The 12,229-nt window shown below is 37.5% G+C and overlaps 1 protein-coding gene across 1 annotated transcript in view; it reads right to left on the bottom strand.

The window, feature by feature from the left end:
* mRpL44 (mitochondrial ribosomal protein L44) overlaps window positions 1-12,225 on the bottom strand; it is a 33,408-nt gene extending 21,183 nt beyond the window's left edge. The window contains exons 1-2 of the mRNA XM_080159828.1: window positions 12,099-12,225; window positions 2,760-2,802 (exon numbers count right to left, since the gene is read on the bottom strand). Of these exons, the coding sequence (XP_080015954.1) occupies window positions 2,760-2,802; window positions 12,099-12,211 (156 nt within the window). The 5' untranslated portion in view covers window positions 12,212-12,225. The remainder of the gene's footprint in view (window positions 1-2,759; window positions 2,803-12,098) is intronic.
* Between the last annotated feature and the right edge of the window lie 4 nt (window positions 12,226-12,229).

The raw sequence follows: 12,229 nt of genomic DNA, 5'->3' as shown, positions 1-12,229 counted from the left end.
GTCTAGGGGTAGGTTTTTAGGGGTGCTAAGCTCAAAAATACTACCAAAAATAGTGGCCGCCTATCCATATGGCAGCTGGGTAACAGCTGCAGCTCACCTTGGAGCGGCCAAGAGTAGAATGAGTACATAGGGCTTGTGACATGTCTAGGGGTAGGTTTTTAGGGGTGCTAAACTCAAAAATGCTACCAAAAGTAGAAGCAGCCCATCCATATGGCAGCTGGGTAACAGCTGAAGCTCAGCTGGGAGCGGACAAGATTAGAATGAGTAGATAGGGCTTGTGACGTGTCAAGGGGTAGGTTTTTATGGGTGCTGAGCTCAATACTACTACCAAAAATAGTGGCCGCCAATCCATATGGCAGCTGGGTAACGGCCGCAGCTCACCTTGGAGCGGCCAAGAGTAGAATAAGTAGATAGGACTTGTGACGTGTCTAGGGGTATTTTTTCGGAGTGCTGAGCTCAAAAATACTATCAAAAATAGTGGCGGCCCATCCACATGGCAGCTGGGTAACAGCTACAGCTCAGCTAGGAGGGGCCAATAGTAGAATGAGTAGATGGGGCTTGTGACGTGTCTAGGGGTAGGCTTTTATGGTTGCTTAGCTCAAAAATACTACCAAAAATAGTGGCCGCCCATCCATATGGCAGCTGGGTAACAGCTGCAGCTCAGCTGGGAGCGGCCAAAAGTAGATGAGTAGATAGGGCTTCTGATGTGTCTAGGGGTAGGTTTTAATGGACGCTGAGCACAAAAATTAGTGCCCTCCCTTCTATATGGCAGCTGGGTAATGGCCACAGCTCAGCTGTTTTTTGAGGCTTAAAAAATTGATTATTTCAGTGGAATTAAACTTCTCCCTATTAACATTTTACCTTTTTTTCATGGATATATTACTAATAACTCTTTTTAATTACTGGATTTCACTGTTTCAAGAGCTGAAAACTACCAAAAAACGGCTGAGAAAAGCTAACAATAGCCAAAAGTACATAGCATGTGACGTGTCTAGGGGTAGGTTTTTATGGGTGTTGAGCTCTAAAATACTACCAATAAAAGTTCGGGCCTGTCTATATGGCAGCTGGGTAACAGCTACAGCTGAGCAGCAGCCCTTACCATGCTGCCATTTGGATGAGCTTTTCTATTTTTGGGAGTATTAATGAGCTTGGCACCTATAAAAACTTACACCTCTTTGACACATCACAAGCTATGTCTTTACTTGTTTACTTTTATCTGTTGGTAACTGTTCTCAGCCAATTTCAGCCGTTTTACAACTAAATCAAAACATTGATAAGGTGTTGTTATTAATAATATAAAATGACAATAGTGTATTTATACTGAAATATTCAATATTTGATGATCATTCAATAGTCCCAATAGTCAATGAGTCTTAAATAACGGCTTACTGCTAAGCTTAGCTGTTACCCAGCTGCAATATGGATGGGCGGCCACTTTTTTTAGTAGTATTTTTGAGCTCAGCACCCATGAAAACCTACCCCTAAACACGTCACAAGCCCTATGAACTCATTCTACTCTTGGCCGCTCCCAGCTGAGCTGTAGCTTTTACCCAGCTGCCATGTGAATGGGCCGCCACTATTTTTGATAGCATTTTTGAGCTCAGCACCCATAAAAACCTACCCCTAGACATGTCACAAGCCCTATCTACCCATTCTACTCTTGGCCGCTACCAGCTGAGCTGCAGCTGTTACCCAGCTGCCATATTGATAGGCGGCCACTATTTTTTGTAGTATTTTTGAGCTCAGCACCCAATAAAACCTATCCCTAGACACCTCACAGGCGCTATGTACTCATTCTACTCTTGGCCGCTCCCAGCTGAGCTGTAGCTTTTACCAAGCTGCCATGTGGATGGGCCGCCACTATTTCTAATAGTATTTATGAGCTCAGTACCCCTAAAAACCTACCCCTAGACACGTCAAAAGCCCTATCTACTCATTCTACTCTTGGCTGCTCCCAGCTGAGCAGCGGCCGTTACCCAGCTGCCATATGGATGAGCTGCCACTATTTTTAATAGCATTTTTGAGCTCAGCACCCATAAAAACCTATCCCTAGACATGTCACAAGCCCTATCTACCCATTCTACTCTTGGCCGCTACCAGCTGAGCTGCAGCTGTTACCCAGCTGCCATATTGATGGGCTGTCAAAATTTTTGGTAGCATTTTTGAGCTCAGCAACCATCAAAACCTACCCCTAGACATGTCACAAGCCCTATCTACACATTCAACTCTTGGCAGCTCCCAGCTCAGCAGCGGCCGTTACCCAGCTGCCATATGATTGAGCTGCAACTATTTTTGGTAGTATTTTTGAGCTCAGCAACCATAAAAACCTACCCCTAGACATGTCACATGCCCTATCAACTATTCATACTCTTGGCAGCTCCCAGCCGTTTTTAGCCGGTTCTAGCCGTTTAGCAGCTGGTACAAGAAATTTTAAAAATGGTTATTGCTATCATTTAACATGAATTAAACCAAAAATATGTTTTAAAAAGTTGATTCCTACGTAATTAATGATGAATTTGTCCTGAAATTAGGCAAAAAACGGCTAAACGGCTGAGCCGCCAGCTGCCAGCCGTTACTTTTCCAACTTTTTGTTCGATTTAGGGAAAATAGACCTACCAAGGATTACTCATGCAAAATTTGAGGTCGAAATTCGAATTCTAAGTGTCATTTATACATTGATTACGAGATGGTTGCATTAAAAACCCCCCCCTTATATAAAAGCTTCGCTTTTAAAAATGAAAAAAGTATTGTATACTTACATTGATAACAGGTCTTACTGTTCTGGATAAATGGGATCGATGCCTGCAAAATAAAAATTACCTATATCTTTTCTATATACTTACAAGAAGAGGATGATAATATTAATACCTAGGTACTTTAGTTTTCTAAAGAACTATAAACTGTAATAGAATAAGTTTTGAGATTGGATGATAAATGGTAAACAGCTAAGCAAGAAAGCGTAAAAGAACTAATAACCGTTTTAATTAACGAAAATATTTTGCTCATAAAGTAACTGCAGATAATGAGCATTCAATAACAGAAACAAAAAACAGCAGATAATAAGCATTCAATAACAGATACAAAAACAAGGATGACAACATCCATAAAAGCGAAGCACTGAAACTGTAGGACAAACGGACATTAACACTTATATAGTGTCTGAACTGAATAATCAGAAAATAAATGTATAAGAGTTGAAGCAAAATTGTAAGTGTAAAGGGTGAGGTCATTTTCTAGTAAATTCCGTAAAGGTGTGTGTTATAAGGCCTAAAAATAGAAGTAGAACGCTAAGGTGCTCTAGATATATGTATTCCCTATTGAATAGAACAACAGGGAAAAAAATTTTTTTTTTGATTACCATACCTGGAAATTCTTTTAAAAATACGAAATTACTATCAAACGCTTTGATTTGCTCAAGGTGACATTAATTAACCCTAAAAATGAACCTAACCTTAATTTTCTCAGAAACCATTTGATCAATAGAGTTGATTTCTTGAACTTAAGCTTTTATGAGTATGAACATCTCATTGTTTCGAAGTCAACCCCCTATCCCCACCCCCTAGCCCTTCAGGGCTCAAAAAAACCCTGGAAATGAACCTAACCCTAATTTTCTCAGAAACCATTTGATCAATTGAGATGATTTCTTAAATTTAATTTTTAAGCCTATTAACTTACTTATAGTTTTGAAGTTACCCTCCTGCTGCCAAACCCTAGCCCTTCGGGGCTCAAATTAACCCTAAAAATTAACCTAACCTTAATTTTCTCAGAAACCATTTGATCAATAGAGATGATTTCTTAAATTTAAGCTTTTATGGTTATAAACTGACTTCTAGTTTAGAATTCATCCCCCTGCCACAAACCCCTAGTCCTCCGGGGCTCAAAAAAACCCTAAAAATGTACCTAACCTTAATTTTCTCAGAAACCATTTGATCAATAGAGTTAATTTTTAAACTTAAGTTTTTATACTTATTAACTTACTTATAGATTTGAAGTTACCCTTCTATGGCCAACCCCTAGCCCTCTGGGGCTCAAATTAACCCTTAAAATGAACCTAACGTTAATTTTCTCAGAATTCATTTGATCAATAGAGATGATTTCTTAAACTTAAGCTATTATGCTTGTAAAGTAACGTTAAGTTTAGAAGTCACCCTAGCCCTCCGGGGCTCAAATTAACCAAAAAAATGAACCTAACCTTAATTTTCTCAGAAACCATTTGATCAATAGATGTGATTTCTTAAACTTAGGCTTTTATGGTTATAAACTAACTTCTAGTTTTGAATTCACCTCCCTGCTACAAACCCCTAGCCCTCCAGGGCTCAAAAAAAACCTAAAAATGAACCTAACTTTAATTTTCTCAGAAACCATTTGATCAATAGATGATTTCATAAACTTAAGATTTTATGCTTATAAACTAACTTAAACTTTATAGGTCACCCCCCTGCCGCCAACCCCTAGCCCTCCAGGGTTCAAAATAAACTCTAAAAATGAACCTAACCTTAATTTTCTCAGAAACCATTTGATCATTAGAGATGATTAATTAAACTTAAAATTTTATGCTTATAAAATAACTTTTAGTTTAAGAGTCAGCTACCTGCCGCCAATATCTATCCCTCCGGGATCAAAAAAACCCTAAAAATGGACCTAACCTAAATTTTCACAGAAACCATTTGATCAATAGAAACGATATCTTAAACTTTCATCTGAACATTTAATAATGTGGTTACTGAGGTTAAGAAACTTTCAAACTAAAAGTTATTTTATAATCATATAAGCTTTAGACAAAAATAATCTGCACTATTGATCAAATGGCTTCTGTGAAAATCAAGTTTAGGTTAAGGGGGGGGGGGCGTAATGACATAAGCTCTTAAACCGTGAGCAAAATGGTCTAAATATTGAGCTAGGCCCTTCAAACTTGGTATATAAGCTTAGTCCTATAGGTATTACATCTAAATGGCAAAAAAATCCAAAATTTTTTATTTTTAGGTTAGGTTAGGTAAGAAAAACCCTGCGGAAATGGGGTTTTTAGGCTTTTTTTGGTCTATTTTGATGTGGAAACTTGCCTTAAATTGTTTTTTCTTAGGGTTTTAACTTAAATACACTGTATCTATTCATATGGACATTATTTAAGATGATTCAGCAAGTCGTGGACCGACCCCAGGGGGCTAGGTGGGTAGCCCGCAGGGGTTAAGTTCATATTTCCCAATATATTTGTTGTGATACATCAAATTATAGGTTTTTTAGGTCAAGGAACTCAAATTCAGAGCTAAAATAAGCATTAGACTAATCTGAAGCTAGCCCCAGCGGGCTTAGTTGGTGGCCTGCAGGGGTTAAGTGCATTTTTATCAATATATATCTTGTTATATATCAAACTAAAGGTTTTTTAGGTCAAGAAACTCAAATTCTGAGCAAAAATTAGCATTAGACTGACCTGAAGCTAACCCCCCCGGGCTAGGTTGGTTTTCTGCAGGGCTTAAGAGCATTTACCTAACCTAACCTAGAAACTTACTTATATTTTTATAGGTTTCTTTCTTGAATAAACTGTGTCTATTAATGAAGACTTTATTTAAGATGATCCAGCAAGTCGGGGACCGACCCCAGTGGGCTAGGTGGGTGGCCCGCAGGGGTTAAGTGCATTTTTTCCAATATATATGTTGAGATACGTCAAATTATAAGTTTTTTAGGTCAGTTAACTCAAATTCAGAGCTAAAATAAGCATTAGAATAATCTGAAGCTAACCCCAGCGGGCTAGCTGGGTTGCCCACAGGGCTTAAGTGCATTTTACCTAAGCTAACCTAGAAACTTACATTATTATTTTTTTAGGTTTTTTTCTGGAATAAACTGTTCATTCATGAGGACCTTATTTCAGATGATTCAGCAAGTCGAAGACCGACCCCAGCGGGCTAGGTGGGTGGCCTGCGGGGGTTAAGTGCATTTTCCTTAATATATATGTTGTGATAAATCCAACTATAGGTTTTTTAGGTCAAAGAACTCAAATTCAGAGCTGAAATAAGCATTAGACTAATCTGAAGCTAACCCCAGCGGGCTAGATAGGTAGCCCATAGGGCTTAAGTGCATTTTACCTAACCTAACCTAGAAACTTACATTTAATATTTTTTTTTAGGTTTTTTTTTCAAATAAACTGTCCATTCATGAGGACCTTATTTCAGATGATCCAGCAAGTCGAAGAACGACACATACTTTAGAAAAATGCACTACACCCCTGTGGGCCACCCACCTAGCCCGCTGGGGTCGGTCCCTAACTTGCTGGATTATCTAAAATAATGTCCTCATTAATAGACACAGTTTATTCAAGGAAAAAAACAAAAAAGAATAAGTAAGTTTCTAGGTTAGGTTAGGTAAAATGCACATAAGCCCTGTGGAAAATCTACCTAGCCCGCAGGGGTTAGCTTCAGGTAAGTCTTATGCCAATTTTAGCTCTGAATTTGAGTTTCTTGACCTTAAAAACCTTTATTTTGATACATAACAAGATCTATATTGGAAATAATGCATTTAACCCCTGTGGGCCACCAACCTAGCCCGCTGGGGCTAGTTTCAGATTAGTCTTATGCTAATTCTAGCTCTGAATTTGAGTTAACTGACCTAAAAAACTTATAATTTGATGTATCTCAACATATATATTGGAAAAAATGCACTTAACCCCTGCGGGCCACCCACCTAGCCCGCTGGGGTCGGTCCCCGACTTGCTGGATCATCTTAAATAAAGTCCTTATGAATAGACACAGTTTATTCAAGAAAAAAACCTGTGAAAATATAAGTAAGTTTCTAGGTTAGGTTAGGTAAATGCTCTTAAGCCCTGCAGAAAACCAACCTAGCCCGGGGGGGTTAGCTTTAGGTCAGTCTTATGCTAATTTTCGCTCAGAATTCGAGTTTCTTGACCTAAAAAACCTATAGTTTTATATATAACAAGATATATATTAGAAAAAATGCACTTAACCCCTGCGGGCCACCAACCTAGCCCGCTGGGGCTAGCTTCAGATTAGTCTAATGCTTATTTTAGCTCTGAATTTGAGTTCCTTGACCTAAAAAACCTATAATTTGATGTATCACAACAAATATATTGGGAAAAATGAACTTAACCCCTGCGGGCTACCCACCTAGCCCCCTGGGGTCGGTCCCCGACTTGCTGAATCATCTTAAATAATGTCCATATGAATAGATACAGTGTATTTAAGTTAAAACCCTAGGAAAAAACAATTTAAGGCAAGTTTCCACATCAAAATAGACCAAAAAAAGCCTAAAAACCCCATTTCCGCAGGGTTTTTCTTACCTAACCTAACCTAAAAATAAAATTTTTTGGATTTTTTTGCCATTTAGATGTAATACCTATAGGACTAAGCTTATATACCAAGTTTGAAGGGTCTAGCTTAATATTTAGACCATTTTGCTCACGGTTTAAGAGCTTATGTCATTACGCCCCCCCCCCCCCTTTATTAGGGTTTTTTTAAGCCCTGGGGGGCTAGAGGGGTGACTTCTAAACCATAAAAGTCCTAGAAATCTGCTTTATTGATCAAATGGTTTCTGAGAAAATTAAGGTTTGGTTCATTTTTAGGGTTTTTTGAGCCCGGACGGCTAGGGGTTGGCGGAAGGGTGCTGACTTTTAACCTTAAAGCTATTTTATAAGCATAACAGCCTAAGTTTAAGAAATCATCTCTATTGATCAAATGGTTTCTGAGAAAATTAAGGTTAGATTCATTTTTAGGGTTTATTTTGAGCCCTGGAGTGCTAGGGGTTGGCGGCAGGGGGGTAAATTCTAAACTAGAAGTTAGTTTTTAACCATAGAAGCTTTAGTTAAAGGAATCATCTCTATTGATCAAATAGTTTCTGAGAAAATTAAGGTTAGGTTCAATCTTAGGGTTAATTTGAGCCCCGAAGGGCTAGGTGTTGGCAGCAGGAGGGTAACATAAAAGCTTAAGTTTAAGAAATCATCTCTATTGATCAAATGGTTTCTGAGATTATTAAGGTTAGGTTCATTTTTAGGGTTAATTTAAGCCCCGGAGGGCTATGGGTTAGGGGCAGGGGGGGTGACTTCTAATCTAAAAGATAGTTTATAAGCATGAAAGCTTAAGTCTAAGAAATCATCTCTATTGGTCAAATAATTTTTGAGAAAATTAAGGTTAGGTTTATTTCAGGGAGTTTTGAGCCCGGGGGACTAGGGGTTGGTGGCAGGGGGCTGAATCTTAAACTAGAAGTTAGTTTATAAGCATAAAAGCTTAAATTTAAGAAAGGATCTCTATTGATCAAATGGTTTCTGAAAAAATTAAGGTTAGGATAATTTTTAGGGTTAATTTGAGCCCCAGAGGGCTAGGGGTTGGCGGCAGTAGGGTGACTTCTAAACTTAACGTTACTTTTAAGTTTAAACTATAAGTAAGTTTATAAGCATAAAAACTTAAGTTTAAGAAATCATCTCTATAGATCAAATGGTTTCTGAGATAATTAAGGTTAGGTTCATTTCCAGGGTTTTTTTGAGCCCCAGAGGGCTAGGGGGGTGGCAGGAGGGTAACTTCAAATCTATTAGTAAGTTTATAAGCATAAAAACTTAAGTTTAAGAAATCATCTCTTTAGATCAAATGGTTTCTGAGATAATTAAGGTTAGGTTCATTTACAGGTTTTTTTTTTAGCCCCAGAGGGCTAGGGGTTGGTGGCAGGAGGGTAACTTCGAAACTATAAGTAAGTTTATAAGCTTAAAAACTTAAGTTTAAGAAATCATCTCTATAGATCAAATGGTTTCTGAGATAATTAGGGTTAGATTCATTTCCAGGGTTTTTTTAGCCCCGGAGGGCTAGGGGGTGGGGGTAGAGGGTTGACTTCGAAACCATGAGATGTTCATACTCATAAAAGCTTAAGTTCAAGAAATCAACTCTATTGATCAAATGGTTTCTGAGAAAATTAAGGTTTTGTTCATTTTTAGGGTTTATTTTGAGCCCTGGAGTGCAAGGGGTTGGCGGCAGGGGGGTAAATTCTAAACTAGAAGTTAGTTTATAACCATAGATGCTTAAGTTAAAGGAATCATCTCTATTGATCAAATGGTTTCTGAGAAAATTAAGGTTAGGTTCAATTTTAGGGTTAATTTGAGCCCCGAAGGGCTAGGTGTTGGCAGCAGGAGGGTAACATAATAGCTTAAGTTTAAGAAATCATCTCTATTGATCAAATGGTTTCTGAGATTATTAAGGTTAGGTTCATTTTTAGGGTTAATTTAAGCCCCGGAGGGCTATGGGTTAGGGGCAGGGGGGGTGACTTCTAATCTAAAAGATAGTTTATAAGCATGAAAGCTTAAGTCTAAGAAATCATCTCTATTGGTCAAATAATTTTTGAGAAAATTAAGGTTAGGTTTATTTCAGGGAGTTTTGAGCCCGGGGGACTAGGGGTTGGTGGCAGGGGGCTGAATCTTAAACTAGAAGTTAGTTTATAAGCATAAAAGCTTAAATTTAAGAAAGGATCTCTATTGATCAAATGGTTTCTGAAAAAATTAAGGTTAGGATAATTTTTAGGGTTAATTTGAGCCCCAGAGGGCTAGGGGTTGGCGGCAGTAGGGTGACTTCTAAACTTAACGTTACTTTTAAGTTTAAACTATAAGTAAGTTTATAAGCATAAAAACTTAAGTTTAAGAAATCATCTCTATAGATCAAATGGTTTCTGAGATAATTAAGGTTAGGTTCATTTCCAGGGTTTTTTTGAGCCCCAGAGGGCTAGGGGGGTGGCAGGAGGGTAACTTCAAATCTATTAGTAAGTTTATAAGCATAAAAACTTAAGTTTAAGAAATCATCTCTTTAGATCAAATGGTTTCTGAGATAATTAAGGTTAGGTTCATTTACAGGTTTTTTTTTTAGCCCCAGAGGGCTAGGGGTTGGTGGCAGGAGGGTAACTTCGAAACTATAAGTAAGTTTATAAGCTTAAAAACTTAAGTTTAAGAAATCATCTCTATAGATCAAATGGTTTCTGAGATAATTAGGGTTAGATTCATTTCCAGGGTTTTTTTAGCCCCGGAGGGCTAGGGGGTGGGGGTAGAGGGTTGACTTCGAAACCATGAGATGTTCATACTCATAAAAGCTTAAGTTCAAGAAATCAACTCTATTGATCAAATGGTTTCTGAGAAAATTAAGGTTTTGTTCATTTTTAGGGTTTATTTTGAGCCCTGGAGTGCAAGGGGTTGGCGGCAGGGGGGTAAATTCTAAACTAGAAGTTAGTTTATAACCATAGATGCTTAAGTTAAAGGAATCATCTCTATTGATCAAATGGTTTCTGAGAAAATTAAGGTTAGGTTCAATTTTAGGGTTAATTTGAGCCCCGAAGGGCTAGGTGTTGGCAGCAGGAGGGTAACATAATAGCTTAAGTTTAAGAAATCATCTCCATTGATCAAATGGTTTCTGAGATTATTAAGGTTAGGTTCATTTTTAGGGTTAATTTAAGCCCCGGAGGGCTATGGGTTAGGGGCAGGGGGAGTGACTTCTAATCTAAAAGATAGTTTATAAGCATGAAAGCTTAAGTCTAAGAAATCATCTCTATTGGTCAAATAGTTTTTGAGAAAATTAAGGTTAGGTTCATTTTAGGGAGTTTTGAGCCCCGGAGGGCTAGGGGTTGGTGGCAGGGGGCTGAATCTTAAACTAGAAGTTAGTTTATAAGCATAAAAGCTTAAATTTAAGAAAGGATCTCTATTGATCAAATGGTTTCTGAGAAAATTAAGGTTAGGATAATTTTTAGGGTTAATTTGAAAGGGCTAGGTGTTGGCAGCAGGAGGGTAACATAAAAGCTTAAGTTTAAGAAATCATCTCTATTGATCAAATGGTTTCTGAGATTATTAAGGTTAGGTTCATTTTTAGGGTTAATTTAAGCCCTGGAGGGCTATGGGTTAGGGGCAGGGGGGGGTGACTTCCAATCTAAAAGATAGTTTATAAGCATGAAAGCTTAAGTCTAAGAAATCATCTCTATTTGTCAAATAGTTTTTGAGAAAATTAAGGTTAGGTTCATTTTAGGGAGTTTTGAGCCCCAGAGGGCTAGGGGTTGGTGGCAGTAGGGTGACTTCTAAACTTAACGTTACTTTTAAGTTTAAACTATAAGTAAGTTTATAAGCATAAAAACTTAAGTTTAAGAAATCATCTCTATAGATCAAATGGTTTCTGAGATAATTAAGGTTAGGTTCATTTTCAGGGTTTTTTTTGAGCCCCAGAGGGCTAGGGGTTGGCGGCAGGAGGGTAACTTCAAAACTATTAGTAAGTTTATAAGCATAAAAACTTAAGTTTAAGAAATCATCTCTATAGATCAAATGGTTTCTGAGATAATTAAGGTTAGGTTCATTTCCAGGTTTTTTTTTGAGCCCCAGAGAGCTAGGGGTTGGCGGCAGGAGGGTAACTTCAAAACTATTAGTAAGTTTATAAGCATAAAAACTTAAGTTTAAGAAATCATCTCTATTGATCAAATGGTTTCTAAGAAAATTAAGGTTAGGTTCATTTTTAGGGTTAATTTATGTCACTTTGAGCAAATCAAAGCGTTTGATAGAAATTTCGTATATTTAAAAGAATTTCCAGGTACGGTTATCAAAAAAAAATTTTTTTTTTCCCTATTCTATTCAATAGGGAATACATATATCTAGAGCACCTTAGCGTTCTACTACTATTTTTAGGCCTTATAACACACACCTTTACAGAATTTACTAGAAAATGACTTCCCCCTTTGTTGAAAAACTGCTTGATATAGGATAATGTTTATGGACATACTTACATTTTTAGGACTTGATTATAGAGTTGCTTTGCTTGAAACATTATACTTTGTTGTCCCAGGAGTAAACATACCAAAAATCAGATCAATCGGATGATTAGATCACAAAAAAATTTGTTGTTAAAAAAGTAAAAAAATCAACATGCTTAAAATGGACGTACGGACATTCTTGTAATGATTATAGAGTTGTTACGCTTTCTAAATCGTACCTAACTACTACAGGAATCACCATGCAAAGTTTGAAATCGATAGGACAATTCTAACATGCCTAAATTAACGAATAAAAGCTAACTATCTCGGACGGACGGACCGACCCTAATTATAGAAAAGCTTCGCTTTTAAAAAGTATAAATAAACAGGATTACCTCGTAAAAGAAGAATTGATAGAAGCCTTGTTAGCATTAAGCCAAAAATAATCTCTAACACTCGTGTTAACAAGCTTATTCAGCCCTGACAACTTCCTAATAGATCCGTACATTATATCTGAAATATTATT

Source organism: Acartia tonsa, chromosome 5 (genome assembly GCF_053477335.1).
Source record: "Acartia tonsa isolate MP-2025a chromosome 5, ASM5347733v1, whole genome shotgun sequence".
NCBI lineage: Eukaryota > Metazoa > Arthropoda > Copepoda > Calanoida > Acartiidae > Acartia > Acartia tonsa.
This window is presented reverse-complemented; position numbering and strand designations above follow the sequence as displayed.